The sequence below is a fragment of the Abrus precatorius genome, unplaced genomic scaffold, assembly GCF_003935025.1.
Source record: "Abrus precatorius isolate BTA unplaced genomic scaffold, Abrus_2018 Scaffold11, whole genome shotgun sequence".
NCBI classification, from domain to species: domain Eukaryota; kingdom Viridiplantae; phylum Streptophyta; class Magnoliopsida; order Fabales; family Fabaceae; genus Abrus; species Abrus precatorius.
Genome location: NW_020874303.1, coordinates 18,404,259 through 18,424,437, shown reverse-complemented (window position 1 = coordinate 18,424,437; position 20,179 = coordinate 18,404,259). Strand labels below are relative to the sequence as shown.

The 20,179-nt window shown below is 30.1% G+C and overlaps 3 protein-coding genes across 3 annotated transcripts; 2 read left to right on the top strand and 1 right to left on the bottom strand.

Moving 5' to 3' along the window:
- Positions 1–824: 824 nt before the first annotated feature.
- Positions 825–1,388, top strand: LOC113856372 (E3 ubiquitin-protein ligase RHA1B). The gene has a single exon (XM_027488164.1). The coding sequence runs from the start codon at positions 837–839 to the stop codon at positions 1,323–1,325; it is 489 nt and encodes a 162-aa protein (XP_027343965.1). The 5' UTR covers positions 825–836; the 3' UTR covers positions 1,326–1,388.
- Positions 1,389–5,530: 4,142 nt separating this feature from the next.
- Positions 5,531–10,382, bottom strand: LOC113853934. Its single transcript, XM_027484656.1, has 8 exons — positions 9,910–10,382; positions 9,801–9,822; positions 8,138–8,194; positions 7,971–8,052; positions 6,524–6,619; positions 6,305–6,429; positions 6,193–6,211; positions 5,531–6,111 (listed from the first exon to the last, which is right to left on the bottom strand). The coding sequence occupies exons 1-8, from the start codon at positions 10,007–10,009 to the stop codon at positions 5,830–5,832; spliced, it is 783 nt and encodes a 260-aa protein (XP_027340457.1). The 5' UTR covers positions 10,010–10,382; the 3' UTR covers positions 5,531–5,829.
- Positions 10,383–14,163: 3,781 nt separating this feature from the next.
- Positions 14,164–16,280, top strand: LOC113856401 (two-component response regulator-like APRR5). Its single transcript, XM_027488203.1, has 4 exons — positions 14,164–14,780; positions 15,217–15,369; positions 15,690–15,809; positions 15,966–16,280. The coding sequence occupies exons 1-4, from the start codon at positions 14,175–14,177 to the stop codon at positions 16,068–16,070; spliced, it is 984 nt and encodes a 327-aa protein (XP_027344004.1). The 5' UTR covers positions 14,164–14,174; the 3' UTR covers positions 16,071–16,280.
- Positions 16,281–20,179: the final 3,899 nt, after the last annotated feature.

Below are 20,179 nucleotides of genomic sequence, written 5' to 3'. Positions count from 1 at the left end.
CAAATCTAAAAAGAAAAATAATAGTAATTAATTTTAGATAAACTTAAAAGTAATTAATCAAAATATACTAGTAGCTGAAATTTAAAGTAGAGAAAAATTTAATATAAATTTTAAAAATTAATTAATTTGAAAATTTTACAAATGTAAAATTATTTTTCAACAATAAAATAGCCTTTATTAATATTTTACAGTGATTTTTATTTGATGCAAATATAATTATTTATTACAGAGAATAAATATAGTCTACATTAAGAAATTAATAATTTTTAATATTGTACATTTCGACTAAAATTCAAAAATTTTAAAAAAATACTATGTACCCGGCCAGATTTTATTACTTGGCCGTCCTTTTTTCGTTTTGAACTTATTTTTAAGCCAAGTACATAACACCCTCCCTTGGTCGGTTTTGGAATCGTCAAAATCTCATTAATGAACAGTGAAAAAATAAATAAATATACTTACCATATAAGATAATAAATATTCTTATTTTTTTATCTTGTGATTTTAGACATAAATTAAAAAAAAAAAAAAAAAAACATTGTTGAGTGACAACGAAGAAGGTGAGTCCATAAATAAGACAGGTTAGCAGTTAAAGGAGATAATAAAGAGCATTGTACATCCTTCTTCCTTTCTCAGTAATTAATTAATTAATTTCATACTGAAACTGTCCATTTCCAATTGCAGGATGCTACAGCGCCACTCTCTTTAGATCTCCATAAAGCCTTAGCTTGTTGCCATTTCAACATCGAACACTTAACTTCTTCTATATAACCCATATTCTGCTTCTTCTTCTTCACTCTCTCTCCCTCTCTATTTCTCTTACACGCCAAGTTCTCATGGGATTCCCAGTGGGCTACACGGAGCTTCTCTTCCCAAAACTCCTCCTTCACCTCTTCTCCCTCTTTGTTCTCATCAGAAAACTCATTTCCACCCTTTTCGGCTTCATGGGCCTCCACCATTTCCTCGAACCCGACATTACCTGGCCCGAAAGTTCGACCCGGATACCCGAATTCGAGTCGGTGTCTGCAATCTTAATAAGGGAAATTCTTCCGGTGGTGAAGTTCGGGGAGCTGGTGGACCCACCCGAGAGTTGCGCTGTGTGTTTGAGTGAGTTCGAGGAAAACGATGAGATCAGACGGTTGGCAAATTGTCGACACATATTCCATCGAGGGTGTTTGGACCGTTGGATGGGGTACGATCAGAGAACGTGCCCCTTGTGCCGAACACCCTTTGTACCCGAAGATATGCAAGCTCTTTTTAATCAAAGACTTTGGGCTGCTTCTGGGATCCCCGAATTCTACTTACAATATCCTCATGTTGCTTAATTTACTTCTTTTGGGGATGTTCCATTTAAGTGGGTTTTTCTTCTTCTTTTCTTGCATTTTTTTTCTTGTGTTTGTGTATATATACAAAGGTCATGAAAAAGAGGAGACTTTAGCTGTATATCGATTTTATTTAGATGAATTTTGTAGAATTGGGATCGTGTTCATCTTATGAGTGAGTTCGTTTTTAATTTGGTTATGAAGCATTTGCCAATTCGAGACGAATAGCTTAGTGAATGATAATGAATGCACGCGCGCGGGCCATTATTTGATTTGAACAGTTACAGCATAGAATTACTAGTACATTTATCTTTCCGTTTCGAATTTGCAAGCAAACGTTCGTTGGTTAATCATTGATGTCATTGAATGGGATGTTCGGAGAGTATTATTATACAGTAATGAATGTTGTTTGGTTTAGATTTTGCATTGTTAGAGTGGGTCCAGTTTACCAGTCACTGACTTATTAAGGAATTTAATGAATAGTATCTTTTATATTAAATTTACGTAATAATAAGATGTGTATGCTTTTTTAAAAAAAATTAATATGATGGTTGGAGTGGGAAGCAAAGGATTTGCGGGAGGGATTAGACAAATTAGGAGTCATAAAAGGAGATTGTTTTGATGGAAGGGAGGTAACGTAGAAGAATGGGAATGGGTGATTTTAATTGCGTAGGAAAATCTGAAAAAGAGAAGTGACGTTGGTGCACTGTGAGTAATTAATGCTTTAACATGATTGATTATGATAGATGAGAGAACCAACAACAAAACAAGGTGGGGGCCTATGGCTGCCAAGCTTTTTCGTCGTTTATGACAACATTGCTTGGCGCCGGATCAGGGACATCATCTTTTCACGAGAAATGTTAATAGTTTAATTTTTTAATGTTTTTTAAATTATGTTTTACTATTAATTATAATTTGTTAAACATTATAAAAGTTATGTCAAATCTATTTTTATTTTTATAAAATTTAAAAAAATTAATAATGTATTGCAAAATGGTGTCCGCATTTATCATTATTTTTTTTCAAAATATCTCATTTATTTATTTCCTTATTTCATTTGCTCATATATTCACATGGTAGCCTTGTTGGCTGCAATTTTTGATCAAATTTGTCCATTTCATTTTATCAAAGGGAGTGTGTATAGCTTATTGCAAGTCTGTACCTGTTTAACACACACTCTTCACAAGAATGTCATGAATTGAGTCATTCCAATTGACCTCGAGTCATTTTCCACTATCACTACTCTCTTATTTCCCATTTGAAGCTATTTTAAGGGCCATTCCAACACAATAAATTCATTAATGTAACTTGAGACCAAATTGGGATTTCCTAACACCCTTCACTCGTCAAAATAAGGATAAAATTATTTGAAACAGAGTGAAAAAGAAAATATTGAGGGACATGCCCCTACGCTGACAATACTCGAAAGGACAAAAACTTGAAGCCAAAGCAAGATAAAAAAAAAAAGGGAAGAAAAGTTAACAAAAATCAAGAAAAAATGCTTAAATCGTAATAATCACGTTTAAATCTCTTCACCGAGAGAGAAACCCAAAATAACTTTGTATACTGGTGGACCACTATGCTTCCAACAAATAAAAAAGTGACTCGTGTATTTTTTTTAAAAAAAATTTATCATATGACAAAACGTGAGTACTTGGATCCCATATCACCCAATAATTTATCTCACAGGAGTCGGAATAAAATAGGTAAATTGCTAAAATTAGATTAACTTACGAAGAAGATGGTATTTTCATACTCCTTCCAAAATTTTTATAAGGAAGGAAAAAAATTTCTCTTCAAAAAGTTGTATAATATTAAGATGCATTATGAACCGTTTAATTAAAAAATTATTTAATCTAATGAATAATAATATTTTGGATAAAATAGTAATATAAAAGAATAATTTTGTAATTTATTATTCAATCGTTATCTTCTCCGTTCATTTCCACATCCTTGCATATGTCTTTTTATTTCTCTATTATTCTATAAATTCAAGTAATTAAAACACTAACGACAAATTAAAATGAATCTTTTTATTTTTTTATTATTCTTCAAGTCTAAATTATTAACCATCATTATTTGGAGAATTAAAAAAATCTAACTATCCATTTGATAATCGAAGACAGATGATAGAGTAAGAGATAGACCTGGTTGAGAACTTTGTAATTACCAAACTGCTTTCACGAACCTTCAAGTTTGAAGGTGTAAAGGAAAATATATAATCTTTATAACATTTTTGTACCATAGAACTCGCTCATACAGAATCTAAAATAACTATTGCAAGGAGGAATCAGAGTTTATCCCTTCCTATTATAAGAAAAGATTGGATTTATATATGCACTAATAACACTGATGCCTCCATCAGTTTTTGTATATTTTCATACATATAAAAAAAATTCTATTTTTTTATTTGACTTTAATTTCTCCTACAACTTAATAGAATTTTTGTTTTTCTTTAATTTGAGGGGATTTTTGGAATCCTATTTCAAAGAAAGTTCTATTTTGGATTATAGGTATTTGATTTTTGTTAGAAGAAAATTATGAACATGAAGAAAGTAATTTTTCTAATAGTAACATTTCTTAAGTTGGTGAACATGGCCCTTGATACTAGAGAAGGCATAGCAGGGTGAAATAATAGAAGGTTCACCAAAAATTTTCTCTGAGTTTTGCAGCCATAGAGGTGCAGTGGTAGAGACATATTGGTTGGGGTTTAGAACAACCGAAGATCTACCGTAAAAATTTAAAGAGGTACTTTATATTTTTATCCTTTAGTTACCCAGAAGAAATAGGTTGATCCAATGTTTATTTTAGCTTAAAGCAAACTTTAGTACAAGGTGTTTTTTAAATTAATAAAAAATATTTTATCAAAATTACTATAATTTTATTTGTCAATAATCTTTCAGACTTTTTAAGATGCAAAATTTATGTAAAATAAATATAGATAGTGTTTGGTTTATTTTATTTTAAAAATTACTTTAAAGTTTGAGTTAAAATAAGAGATTTAAAATTAAAGGTAAAATTGCTTGATAATTTTATAATTTTTTAGTTTAAAAATTACTAATAAAATTGTTTCTATTAAAAATACAATAGTCTTCAATTATCCTTTTTTCTGTCTTGTATCGTGATGTCCTTACAAATATTCCAGATTCTCTTTTTATATGATGTGGAGAAGGTACCTGCAAAAGACACTTTGATAATAAAGTTAAGTGTCAGTCTAAGCAATAAATACTATTTAATACTCACAAGTCAACCTTTTTATCTGTATCTTTTACTTTTTTTTATAGGCAAAATATTGAACTAATAAGTTTCATGGCTTAGCTCTAAATTTAGCCTTTTGATTACATAAGCAATTAATTAGTAATTATCCATTTTTGTCTCTTTAATTATCTTTTTTAATCTATTGGAGGAATGTCTGTCTTTTAGACCGAAGAGGTATTTGAATTTTTTTTTGTTCTAGTGACCAAATATTGTCCTATCCAGGACAAAAATGAAAATTGATGAGTAGTATATCCTTAGATCTTGTGACTTGAAATAAAAAAGGATGAGAAAAATTTTGTAAAATTAGCTTATCATTTTTTTTTTTTGCCGAAGGATTGAAACTCAACAATACTGTTTAAGGGGAAACGATATCATATAATGAACATTGATCTATGCACTGGATGATTTATAGAATTGTATTTAATAAACTTTTCCCTAAAAGAAACTTAAAATGGTCAAATACAGATAAAACGATGAAAATATTCTTTTAAGGAAAAATATTTATTTATCTTTCCTAAACTAATATTATTTAACAAGTAATTTATAACTAGTAAGAATATTTTTTTCAATTTTTTTTTGGCCAAGAATATTTTTTGAGATTTAAAATGGAAACTTCACGCGCCTTAAGATTTGGCTGACCTTTGAAAGAATATTATTCCTCGAGTTGATTTTGTTCCATATAAGCTTAATTTTGCAAACTTCTCTAGGTACATGAAAAAAGGTTACAAAATTTGCAAGTTATGATTATAATCAACATTTTTAAATTTAAAAACTACAAGCTTATATGATAAGTTTTAAAAAATTTCTATAAAATCTTTTAAATGCCTCCTTAAATTAACACGCCACTTATTATCGTGCCATTTTAACACATTTTCGATACAAGAGCTTTCAGGTACGACTGTGCTAAATGCTAACAGCACAGCTGACCAAAATGACAATTGAATCACGGGGTTTTATCAATATTTGCAACAGTACATTACACCAGGAATTGCACATAACGAACGAAACAAGAGAGAACTATGTATAAACACCGATGAGATCGATATACAGAAGTCGAAGTATCAGAATGGACAACACGATAGGCATTATAATCTCAAGTCAGAAATCAAAACTTATGGGGCAAATGCAAAATAATTAGTTGATGGAACTACTGCATTTCACCACACACGCATGACATAGCTTGACAAAGCTCCAATTGTGCGAACTTGAAGAAAACACCGATTACTGAGAAGGCATGCTAAGTTAATAATCACCTAGCGTAACCAGAAGGGGGATATCCTGGTGGAGGATAGCCAGCAGGGGGATATCCAGGAGCAGGATATCCTTGAGAAGGTGGTGGAGCAGGTGGGTAACCACCATAGGGCTGTCCATATGCTGGTTGTGGTGCATACCCGGCTGGTTGTGGCGCATACCCAACAGAAGGAGGAACTGGCTGATCGATGCGTGACATCTGCTGAACAGGTGGCACTGCCATTACCGGCTGGGGTCCAAACTTCCCATCACGCTTGTCCATCTCAATCTTGTGCTGCGTCTGCAAATAAATTTTGTTTGGGTAATAATTACCATGGAGACGACATTATGATTAATCATTCATGAGCAATAACAAACTTACCTGCATGCATGCGCACACCCTACAAATGGAAAGAAAAATAAATTCAGTGCAAACGTCTTCCACTATAAAGTGCACGATTGATGAAACTTAGGGAGAGAAAAGGAAGCCTTACGTGCAGTACACGAAGTCAGCCAAGCATGATAGCAACTGAGAAGCCTCTTGAATTTCGTCGCTTCCCACAATTAAGGCAACAATTGAGAATATGCATGCAATTTGTTGAAGGCAAAACATGAAACCCTAAACAAAAGAATTACATATAATTAACATAATACCATTGAAAAAACTACTTGCATGTATTTGCCAGTGAATATGAGAAAGCGAGAGAGAGTACAATAATGCAATTATCACATTGCGTAGTTTGAATGTTAAATTCGTCTTGCAATAGAAAGCGAGTTGAGGCCACCGAATTTCCAAAGCAGAGGAAAACCTGAAACAACAATGCATAACAAAAATTTATCAGCGCTATCTGAAATAACCATAGAAAATTCATGACTCAGAAAATCAACTCCAAATGAATCCCCCATGATCTTTATTTAATAGTAAATAACAATTTATAAGCCCAAATGCTATTTAATAACAGTAAATATCTGAATAAAGCAACGTTTTTGCCTTTAACTCTAGTTTCAATATACTTCCATTTTTTTCAACTATGTGATAACTCAGCAACCTAAAATGAAAAGAATGGTTAAACATAAAAGAATTATGGCTTAATCAATGATATCAACAGCTTAGTTCATTATTAGAAAAGCAAATCCAGTCATCCACCATCCAAGTCCTCTTTTAAAAAAGTCTCACCTGGGTCCTAATTGAAATGATCATTTCTATTTAAACATTGTTCAGAAATCCTCATTTTTGAATTGAACACAAGCTTTCTCAAAATCTAGCTTAAAACCTTGTCCTTCCTTTAAAATATTGGTTATACTAATCTATATGTTCCTGCACTGCTAAGGAATTTCAATCAGAACTCTATTCAAAGTTTGAAATATTGTCCCTAGAGTTCAAAAATTCCTAACTGGATACATACCATAAGAGTACCATAAGTAGGGATCCAAGTAGAAATTCTGAAACTACAACCCAATTACAAAAAGTGTGGGCCTATAATTTCAGAAATTTTTAGTGGGCCTCAAAACTATCCAACAGTAAGAAACACACCAGTTTAATTGAAAATTCCCAATTAGTAGTTACAGATTAATTTAACCTTAAACCTTCAACTATCTCATTTCCTACTAGGACTGCATCTAAAATTATCCTACTGTGGTACTGCCTACTGTCATTACCAATGTCTTTAAAACCAGACTGATCATTAAATCAGAAGGCACTAGTTCACAGTTGAACTAGTCAGATCAGCCACTCCAGTTTCGTTTTGAAGACAATGTCACCATATTCCAAGGAGAGATCAAAAGATTTTGTTTCTATGGCTGAAGCTGAACATTCTTCACAGTTAAGAGTCAACCACTTTTGTCACATCTAATTTTCATTATTCCAAATATAACAATAATAACAGCAGTAATAGGCCCAATCTCAAATATTGGAAACAATTTACCAGACTAACCATAAAATCCGGCATTTCTTTTGTCTTTTTCCATTATTTCCTACCCATTCATATTTCAAGTCTTCGACTATCATTTCCCCTAATATCCCATTATAGACATGGACTATGCCATGGCTAAGGATAATGCCCAAACTGACTGATAGAGAAAGTTGATACTGCCAAAAACATCCATAATAATATACCAAGTGGCTAAATAAGGAAACAAAATGAGTAAATATTTATATACCTCAGTGCAAAGGCAAAATTCAGGACATTTACTTTCACCACACCTACCACTGCAGGGCATGTAACCAGCACAACACGTGTATCTGGAATAAATAAAACAAATAAATCACACAAACAGACCATGTAAGTCATTTCGAAGCTTGGGAAAACAGAAACAGTATCAATTACCTTGACATATCATCATAAAGAGCTCGTTTGCGAAGCAGGTATGACACGCATGGTGCACTATATTGACACATTAGAAAATTAGATTACTACTGAAGAAAACAAATTAAATTTATGCCATCAATGTAGGCCAATTAAAATTGTGCTCCAACTGAAAGAGAATAGGAGATATTCATGAATCAGTTCATTGAATTGACAAGCACACAAATGAAAGATCAAATGCAGACACTGGTTACCCAAGCGGACCATACATAAATATTCTAAACAAAGTACAGACATACACTTGCAAATGGAAGCCAACTCCAAGCACATGTCATACAACACACTAAGAAGGTCTATTCTCTATTTTTTTTTTTTTTTTAACAATCAAGGTATATTATCTAATCAAGCCTGAATCTGCATCTAATCTCAAGGAGCATGTTTAAATTTTTTAGCATTAATCACTACATGCATCAGAAAGCTTATATGCACAAGGTGTCCACAGAAGATATATTATGATCCAATGCAACTGGAAAAAAAAAAAAAAAAAAACTTCATTGAGCAAAGAAACATAACCCTAATAAATCTTTATCAACTGGTTACTAGCAGAGACAGATACAACAGATTGTCAAAAGATGAAAGCACCACAAGTGCCTTTAGGCTTTGTTTGTGAGCTTGACTTGGGGGGGGAGGGAGAAGGACAGGGGAGGGGTTTTTAAAAAATTATCCTTGTTTGTGAGTTAATGAAAAGAAGGGGAGGACTGAAGGAGTAGAGAAATTTTGAAAAGCCCCCAAAACCTCTCTCACATGCAATTTGTAAGCTTCCCCAACTCAGGTTTTTTTGTAGAAAAATTAACATCCAAAAACAGATAGGGTTTAACCACCCCATTCCCCCTCCGCTCCCTAATCCTTCAAATCATTCCCTTTCCCCTCCCCCAAACTCCCTAGCAAATCCCTATGGATATATACTAGTTTCCAATAGTTCAAAACCAACATATCGATCTCAATACATAATTGATTCATGATAACAGCAGACATTTCCCTCACTCTGATGAATGTGGTGGCATCACACTGTTATAACTTTTTTTTCTTCGAGCCAGATCAGTGTTAAAATTATTGAATTTTCACAAAAGCCTTCACATTGAGGTCTGGCCTGTGTGGAACACTAGAACAGTGATGCGGACCCTTCAATCGGGAAATGACACTGACATAAAGACCAGTCGCCAGATTCCTTCAACACTCACTGCCTACCTTTCAAGGTATTATACATAAAGACAGAGAATCCCAACAATCATTTTACACTTAGCAACTCCTTGCCAGTTCAGTACAATCTTAAACCACCAAGAATAAGCACAGTTTGTCTTTGTCCTACAAGTCTACAAAACGAATTTTTCACCCTTTCCTTCCCCAGATCTACAGATCTTAAAAATACACATGAAACAATTAATAACACAGATCAATTTCATTACGCAAAATATCAAGCAATTTCCTTAGTCAATGCCAGTCAACGTAAACCCTAGATCCATAACCACAAAAAGATCAACAACAGAAATCGAAAATTATTCGAATCATCGTCCAAGCCAAAAAAAAAAAAAAATACAAAGCCCAAAGAACAATAATCAGATCTATAGAAAACCAGAAGTGACGAAACAGCAGTACAGTAAATAGATAGTTCCAGACCACGTACCACCACAACGCAAAGCAACAATCTGCACGCAATTAAGTTCGGAAAACGACGTCAGCATAAGACAGAAACGCGAAATTCAAAAGCGACAGTGAGAGTGAAGCGTACTTACAAGGAGTATCAGCCTGAATTGTTCTCATGAGATCGGTGTGCCATAGATTCCGATAATTTTGCCGCGCTTGCATCTTTTCGATGTGCTCCTGAGACGCCATGGCCACTTTCTTCTTCTTCTTTCTTCAGTACTGTAACGGAAACTCTGGATCGGGTCGGTTCAGAAATGTGAAAACGATATAGATATAAAGAGTAGAGAGGATTCGAAAGAAGGAGAGTGAGAATTGAAGAGGGAGAATGCGCGTGGTTTTGGTTTGGGGTTTGCGCGTAGAACCTTGAACTTCCCAATTGGTCTATCGACTCATAGCTTGGCTGTTAGTAGACCCGTAAAACCAAAGAAAGGTTCTCTGTAACAGGTAATGGCCATTTAATGATTCTTCACAATCAAGGGTTTTTGAGGTCAAACGTTATTGATTTTTTCAACAATACGAACGTTCTTTTTAAAAAAAAGGAAAGAAAATTATGAAATAAGATGAAGAACTAAATATAGACGTTCAACATTATAATAAGAATATCAATTATGTTCACACATTTTAATATTTGATAAATTTTTAATCAATACTTTTTTTTAACCTCGCATTTGTTAATTTATATATTAACAATATAATATTATTTTTTATAACTAAATTTTTGTACTTTTATGTAATTATAAATAATTAAGAAGATTAAAATAATATTGAACTTTAAGAGATATGAATATAATTTAAAAAAATAATTAAAACATGTGTTATATTTAAAATAGATATTGTTAATGGCTTTTTTATTTAAATAATGTTTTTTAAAAAATAAAATTTTTAAATTATAATTTTTTAAAACTATTTTTCTGTGTGGAATAAATTTAGTCACTTGTCATAAATTTTGTTATAATTATTAACGAAATTTTTATTTTTAAATTTTAAAAAATAAATTTTACTTTTAAAAATGTGAAATTCATAATTTTTTTTTAAAATAAATTTTGCCAAAAAATATAAAACTTATAAAATTTGTATGTGTTAAATTATTATAAATTTTATATTTATAAAAAAATATTTATTTAAAAATAGAAAAAGTTTCCCCAGATAAATGGCGAAACTATTTATAAAAAAAATTCTGCCATTGCACAGCGCTTTTACCAAAGGCGCCAAAGAAAAAAAATATTCATTGGACATTTTATTGGCACAAATAATGTGATTATTGAATCATCGCAGGAGTTTACCAAATGAAGCTTCTAGCAGAAGAGTGAAAGAGAGTGCCATATGAAGCTTTCTTTCATCTTTCAATCTGAGTTTGAAAAGAGCAGACAAATTCGATGAATAAGATAACTTTATTTCATCTCCCAATCTCAGCTTTCTTTTACTTGGAAGGACAGATTAAGGTAGATGTAATACTTCAAGCGGCATGAGAATAGACACAATTTTTTTAACGAACAATTTTTCCGTCCATCTCATGAAACTTTTTTTTTAAATAAATATTTTTTATAATTATAAAATCTATAATAGTTTGATACGCATAAAAATTTTATGTTTCGTATTTTTTTTGCAAAATTTATTTTAAAAAATAAAAAAATTATAAATTTTGTATTTTTAGTAGTAAAATTAATTTTTTAAAATTTAAAAATAAAAGTTTTGTCAATAGTAATAGTGAAACTCATAACACTTGATTAAAATTATCTCGAACAGAAAATTAGTTTTAAAAAAGTTATAATTTAAAATTTATTTTTAAAAATATTAATAAAAATATTTATTACTTCAAAATTAACCAATCTAAGATGAGAGTTTATATAAAAAGTATTAATAAAAAATTAATAGAGAAACAATAATCATGCTATGCGAATTCGTATTTGTACAAAAGAATATATTTCTCATTTAAATGATGTTTCTTTACTCTGACTTTTTGTAATAAGATTGCTTTTGTCGGGTTTTTCTTGGGATGGCCTTTCGGTTTTAAGACAATATCTGTTATTTTAGGGAATAATTTTTTTATATTTTTTTTATATAAGAAAATACTCATTGAATTTTAATTTGAGAAATTATCTATTTATTTTAGAAATTAGTATTATTTAATTTATTCCACTGAGTACTTTTTATAAATATTAAAATTTTTTAGTTTAATCTTTGATTTAAGAATTTTTAATAAGTAAAATAATTTAATATTTTAACATAATTTGATTTTGATTTTTTTAATATAAACAAATACTGACTATAGATTTTTACACTTATGTATTTTAATTTATATAAATTTTGATATTTATAATCATTGAGATAGTATTGTTGTTTCAATAATTGAATTAAAAAATGGTACCAATAAACAAAATAGATGATAGTTTTACCTAAAATAAATCCTTTTTCATTTTGAAGTTATCCTCATTGTAAGGGTTGTACAAAATAATTTAATATCAGATATTACTTAATATTAGCAGTCAGCAAGGTACAATAGATGGGATACTTTGACCATATATTTCTTTATTTCAATTTGTATTATTAAAACTATATAATATTGCATAAACACGCACAAACATGATAATAGTTTTAACCAGCAACTTGTGTTTGCTAGAGTACAAGAGAATCAAGTTCAAGCATCATATTTTGGATTTGATCTTGAAGCTTGCTTGTATGTATGGAAAAATGTTAATTTAAGATGTCTTCTATCTTTGACATTTGACATTATTAAAATTAGATATTTATATAAATAACTTAATTCAATGTTGAATAAAAATTTATTGCGTGAGATTTTTGCTATTAATTTATTACGTGAGATTTGACCTTATTAAAATACGGTATTTGTATAAATAATTTAATTCAATGTTCAATAAAGATTTATTGGGTGAAAGTTTATAGTTTGTTTTGATGAGTTTTATAATAAAATAAGCTAAATGTGTGATTGGTTACAAATTTTAATGTTCTTCTAAATGTCTCGTAAAAAACTTGTAAAATTTTGCAAGTTTTATAAACTTTATCAAAGACATGATCGAATGTTTATATAATAATATAAAATAGCGTCAAATATAGGATTCAAAATCAATATTATTCTAACTTTGATTAACGGCATGAATTGATCTATAAACAACTTTTCACACGAGAATCAAAATATAAATTTTTATACATAAATGTATATTAAATATAAGAACTAAATTTATAATTAAATTTAAGATAAAATAGATATTTTTAATGTTTCGATACACAACTATACGATTGATTTTTTGTATGATTTATATTCCATAGATATTATGATCATATATATTTTTTCATTTACTTTTTACCCTTTTTTTATCACCGTTTTTTTCACTTATTTGCAACATTCAGGAGGCGCAAGCCTGACAGAAAATCATAACATTACACCATTAGTGTGCGAGCGAATCAGCATTTGTACCCAAAGAAGAAAAGGGAATCGCCCCAAGTAGACCCAAATTTAGCAGTCGTATTTGAATTGGATGACAATAGGCTTTGGACTCAAAATTTGAATTGGTTGGTTGGAAGGTGGACTGGGTGTTGGGCCTAACGTTGTATTTGGGCCTCGAACAACTCAGTGCAGTCGCTCTCGAGATTGAAAATTCCCTTTTCCAAAATTAATAATTATAAAATAATTTAAATTTTAAATAAAAATTAATTTCGTTTTTAGAAATTTCTTAAACGGAATTTGCATGGAGAGAATAAATAGTAATACATCTTTTTAAATATATTTTAATTATTAATTAAAGTCTAATAAAAATTATAAAAGTATGACTCTTAATATAACATTTCTCACTTATATTATAAAAAAATTGATTAATAAATACAAATATATTAAAGAGATATGATGTGAGTATGAGTTTTCTTTCTTGAACATGAAACCAAACGTGTTGAAAGTAATTTTGACAGGATGGTATAATTTAAAAGGGGCCCACGAAGGGACCTTGAAGAATATAAAAAAGAAGAGGGACAAAGTGGGAAATGTGGAAGATGATTTGTTATATAAATTAACGAAGCATAGAAGCAGGGATAGACTGGTCTCAGCCCTCAACCTGTGGTATTGGGCAACGTCACTAAGGACACAGACACAGAAAGGAACAAGTTTCGTTTTGTCTTGTTGTTCAAACCAGTTACCATTACTAGGCCTTCCATTTCATCATTCACTCTACTCTCACTCACAAAGGAATACATACATGGACAAAATAGCACCCGTCACCAACACACAAAACTAAATTCGTTATTATTATTATTATTTTACTTGTTCCACCAAGCCACTAACAGTTTCTTCGTGTTGTTTTTGCGGATTCAGAGGTTCGATTCCTCCACGAGTTTTGTTTCTATGTCTTCTGATCTCTATGGTTTTGGAACTACTTTCCACACACATTCAAGCCCAGACTTGGTCTTTTCTGATGGAGTTGGAGACCTTCCATTTCTCTGTGACCCTTTTCCTCTCCTCACCAATTCTCCCACTGATGTAGCTCAAGAGAATTCAACCACTCTTCCTTCTTCCGTTGACCCATTTTCCCCATCTTTTTTCTCATTCTCTCCTCCAAGTGCCCACTTGGAAAACCTCACCCTTTATCATCATGCTAACAATAACCGTGTGCACGCTCTGTCAAGTGGCCAAAATTTAGCAAATGAAATTGGAAGTTTCTCTGGTTTTGATGGGTTGGAAGTGAAGAGTGAGGAATGTCAAGTGGGTGTTGATTATGTGTACGGTCAGCAATATCTTCCTCACAGTTATAGTGGCACTGAAAATGTTTCAAAGTACATGCAGAGGAGTTTCAGCAGTAACTCTTTTGAAGGGAAGCCAGGTTTTGTGTCACAGCCTCACTGTGATGCTCTCGTGGATTCCCCAAAATTTCAAAGCCATGACATGAGCTCCCCTGAAGATAGTCTCTTCGGTGGACAAATGAGAAGGGTTTGCAGCACAGGAGATTTGCAGGTAAATAACAATATGCTTAAGATATGATTTTTGATATCTACGTTCTTATAAAATTTAATACCTTTTATTCTTTACGATAATGTAACTAACCAAAAAAATTTGTTACATGTAAATTTTTTATGCATGAGGTAAGTAAGAGAGATTAAAACTATGAATTTCAAAATTTAAGATTAAAATTGATTTTTTAATAATTAAAATCAAAATTTCGTGATTAAGGACTGGTTTATTTTTAAGTTAAGTAAACTTTATTTTGATAAAGCTAATTTTGAATCATCAAATATAATTAAGATGTGTAAAAGTTTTGAGTCACATTTTTTTATTAACAAATATTCTTTTAACTGTAGATTACAATGGCATTTAGTTATAGTGATTCTTTCCTTGTTATTTTTTCCTTTAAAAATATGTTTTATTGAAGTTTGTTTTACTTATTGATCAGAACATGAAGGCAAATCACATGTCCTCATCGGAGGCGCCATTGTTGGAGGAACCGAACTTCAAAGTAGGGCGTTACAGTGCGGAAGAAAGAAAAGAGAGAATTTCTAAATACAGAGCCAAGAGAACCCAGAGGAACTTCAATAAGACCATTAAGGTAAGTAAAGAATACTAACACTATATTTCTTTTGCTCTAATAATTGAGGGGAGAGAGAGAGAAACCCACTACTACTTGTTCGAATGATGCCCTAGTTAGTTATACAAATAATGCCAACTTAACACACCATCATTTTTTTATTGAAATAAAATTGCATAGAATGAGGCATATAAGAGGTTATATAAAATAAACACACACAATTCTAATTTCTATACACCATAAAAAAAAGATTTTAATTATGTGGCAACGCATGAAATAACAGCATATCGTAGAAGGGGGAAAAAGAAAGGTCTGAAAGTGTTGTTTTTATGTGGTAGCAGTATGCATGCCGAAAGACACTAGCCGACAATCGCCCACGCATACGTGGCAGATTTGCACGCAACGACGAGGCCAGCGAGATTCCGAAGCCTCCCCGATATGAAGACGAAGTCGATTTCTGGGTAAACCTTTGTAATTTTGTAGTTTTCTCAAATTTCAAGAAAAATTTAATTAATTACCTAATTGTAATGTTTAACTAGTATTATAGTGACATTAGGGAGCACAATGTTGATTGCTTTGTTAAAAGGAGTGTTGATAATTGTGTGGCTTTGGTGTAGATTGAAGAATTGCGGTTGCATGAAGAGCTAGACGATGTAACAGTGGGAGCAGAACAATATGTGAAAAGTTATGGAGCTAGTCAATTTCAGTACCGTGGCTTTTGAGTCTTGGAACGCTGAAGAGCGAAGCATATTTTTCAGAAAGAGTGATTAGGAAAGTTTAGGCTATTAGCACTTGATCAAGGAAAAGCTTTATGCTAATGCCAGCCATAAGTAATATTAGTTGCAGGTGGATTTTTTTCTTTTTCTTTTTTTGGAATAAAATATATCAATAAGTCTCTGTATGTGGAATATGTTCCTGAGGTCAAACATGAATTTGGGTTGTTGGACGAGGGTGCCCCAGCTAGTTTAGTTGTAGTTGAACCCTATCTATTTCTTTTTTTTAGCCCAAGTTATGATGTATCAATTGATTAAGTGTATTTGGGTATATATAATATTCCATAATCATGACATTTTTTTTGGAGGATGCCATGTCATGTAGTTGAACAAAGGCGTAATCATGCTATTTATACATTCAGTCCTCTTTGAAGCGAGGAAGGAAATTATACCAGATATAGTAAAGTATTTGACTAACCTTGTAGCAGTTAGTAAGAATGTAAAAGAGTTAATATTATTTGTATAATTATATATATAAATGACTACAGTTATTTTTAGTTAAATTTAATTTAAATTATATGTCAATAATTTACTTTTCTCACTCGATTCATGACGAAACTTGTACTCTTGATTTAATATTTGGCAGTTAAAATTTATTGTTTAGTTTGTAAATGAAAAAAAGAAGAAGAAAGAACTTATACGTGGTGGCTCCGTCAATATACGTAATTAATTAACCCCCCAATATGTACCATTTGGGAAGGGACTTTCTACGGAAAATACACAATGATGCTTTCTTAGTAACATTACAGTTTGCATTTTTATCTTAGCAAACAATGCACCATTTTCTTGTTAATTGTCACGAATACACAATAGTGAAAAAAAATCCATGCTAGCAAAAAAAATTTAACAAAATATTCATGAATGTATGTGAATACCAATTTTTGCATCTTTGAAATGGCTTCCAAATTTTTATTTTTTTTAGTTTATAAAAATAAAATAAAATTATTTTATAGAAAAATAAAAAATTTTGAAAAAAGAGAGAAAACGGATCATGAAAATAGAAGTCTTGCACCATGCAGGTTTACACTGCAATTTCAAAACTGACTCCATACACAAGAAAGGAAAACTCAGAACTTTAGCATTTTGTAAAAAAAAAAAACCCTAAAACGTGAGATAGAAGGAGGTATAAAAGCTCAAGTAAGAAATTTGGAAAGGAGGCCTTTTCATAAACGAAAAAATTAAAAGAGCGGCAAAATATTTTAAATGGAAGAGAAAAAAAAGAAAGAACTGGAAAAGGAAGAGAGGAGACCACAATCATTTTTCAGAGAAGGGGAGAAAATTTTTTAGAGGCACCTAGAAGATTCAAAAGTAAAAAGCATAACTATTTCAGGTATTGTCTCTTACCTTCAACTTTCTTGAAGTATTTGTGTAGAGATGAATGAAAGAACTATGAAAGAGTTGTAAAATGAACCATGAATATGAGAAAGGAGAGTTTGTGAGAATGACACCGTAAGTATTTGCAGCATTTGATTAAAATGAGGTTGCAAAAATAAAGTAGTTATGGGTAGTTTTTTTTTAACTTTATTATTTTATTATTATTTTTAAATACATTTTAATAATATTACGTTTCTTTTGATGGAATAATGACTTGAAAGACTGAACGCTAGCAGCATATGCTACCTACTAAGCCATGTCCAGTCAAATCAACTTTTTTTTATTAGTTATCTATTATTTTGTTAGCTTTTAACTGAAGGGGTTTCTTTCTTTCCTTTGTGCTGTTCCAATTTAATATACCAACAAAATCTACAATCCAATGCATTAGTTACATCTATGTGGTTTCTTTTTTATTATTATGTTCAGTAACTTTATTTATTTATTTATTGTTTGGTGAACGAAAATTTGTTTAGTTATTTTATTCTTGTTTTATATTTTATTTATCTTTTATTGTCTTAAGTAAAATATTTGATTTTACATCTTTATTTTTTATTTTTTTTATTTTGACTTAACTTCTCTTAATTACATTTTATTAATTTTATGTAATAATAATGAGAAATTATTTAAATTAGGTTAAATGCAATATAATGCAACGCAATGTAATTTCCTTTTATTTTACTATACTTGAATTTTTTTTTAATTGTAAAATTTAATTTGATAATAAATTCTTTCATAATATTTTCACGTTATTTGATTATTTAGACTTTTATTATTATGATTAATTATTTTTTTTAATTTAAGATTATTATCTTTTGTTTTACTTATTATATAGAATATTGATGTAACTTAATTTTACATACATGAGTACTTCCTCTTATATCATTAATAATAAATAGTACATGTTTGCATCAATTTATGACATTAACATGTAGCTTCTCTACTGTCATGTGTTATAAATCAATAAAGCTTGAGTGTACTTACTTTACCTAAAGTTTTATGCAACATTGGTTTATTATATGTAATCTATAATTAATTAGAAAATTATCTTAATAATCAATCAAAATGTATTCTTTATAATCATTATTTTACTAATCAATCAATTTAAATAGAAATTATTTTATTAACACAATAACTTATAATGCTAATGTATAGCAGCTCTATCTTTACGTGTTATAAATTATTAGAACCTATTAGTACCAACATTACCATAGATTCTATATAACATAAATTTATCAAACAAAGTTTTATTTATTTATTTTTTTATTGTTATTATTAAATATTTTTTTAATCAATTCAAATATATTTATTTATTTCATTAATTAAAATTAATTTTATACTTTAAAATTTCTTGAATCATATCTCTGATTCTGATAAGTTAAATAATAAATCATTTCTCCATTTTTATTATATTATACAATTTTTTTTTATAATATCGATGTGTAATTTACATTGTCTTCAATTATCCAAAAATTATAAGAGATTAATATATAGCTTACGTTATCTTAAATTCTCTTTCAACATTAATCATAGTCAAAATTAAAATTCAAATACTTCATTTACGAATCAAATAGTTTTAACGATTTGCAGTATAGTTATGTGACTGTATTGTTTCTCGTAAGGTACATGTATAACCGTGTTATCTTGTATCCTAAACATTATAATTTTATGAAAATAATTCTAATTTTAAAATAAATTTTTTTTTACTAAACTTAATTATTATCAACTAATTTCATAATTTTTAGACAGAACTACGTGGCTTTGAGTTCCCCATTGCACCCGAGGATATGTAGGAGCGGGAACTAGACCCGTCAAGTCAAAATAATTTTCAAAATAAATTTTTTCTTTGTCAAAATAATCCAAATAATATCTCAATAAATAATATTTCTTCTTTTAAAATAAAAATAATTAATGTTTAGGGATTAAATAAATATTTTTCAGAATTTAAATAAATTTGCACAATTAATTTTAGGTAACTGTTTTTAAACGGACGTTGTAAGGTGCTAATACCTTCCCTACACGTAAATGACTCCCGAACTCGCTTTTGGTTTCAAAGACTCTATTATTTTAAAATGTTTTTCTAAAGTTTTCTTAAAATAAACTTTGGTGGCGACTACTCTGATATATTTGAAAAAGTTTTTTACCGTACCGTTGCGACCGTCCGGTTGTGACAATGTATTATTTGTTTACGTACATGTCTGGATTATATGTTAAAAACTTCAAATGTGACATAATCACATTTATTTTAGCATAATGCAACGCTAAAAAATAATTTAATGTTTGTTTTTTAAAATTAATTTTATCTTAAACTCATGTTTGAACTAACATAGTAATAATCTTTTAAATTAAATTAAAAAGTTTATACTAAGTTCTATTATAAATTTAGTTCATAAAAGAAAATTAGACATTAATTACAATACTATAAACTTATTTTAAATTAAAATAATTTTATAAAGTTAAATTTATTCAGACTCAAATTAATAAATACACAGTATAGTTCTCCCAAGAAAAGAGAATCGAAAAAGAATAGCAGACCACGGGCAAACAAGTAAAGCTTCACCCTCAGACCATTGTGTTTGCACATATTTATGCAACATTCAGCTGATGTGTTGATACTGATATAAAGAAATAAGTAGATTAAGTCTACATTTTATCTAATTTTATAAGAAAAGGGGTCCAGTTTTTTA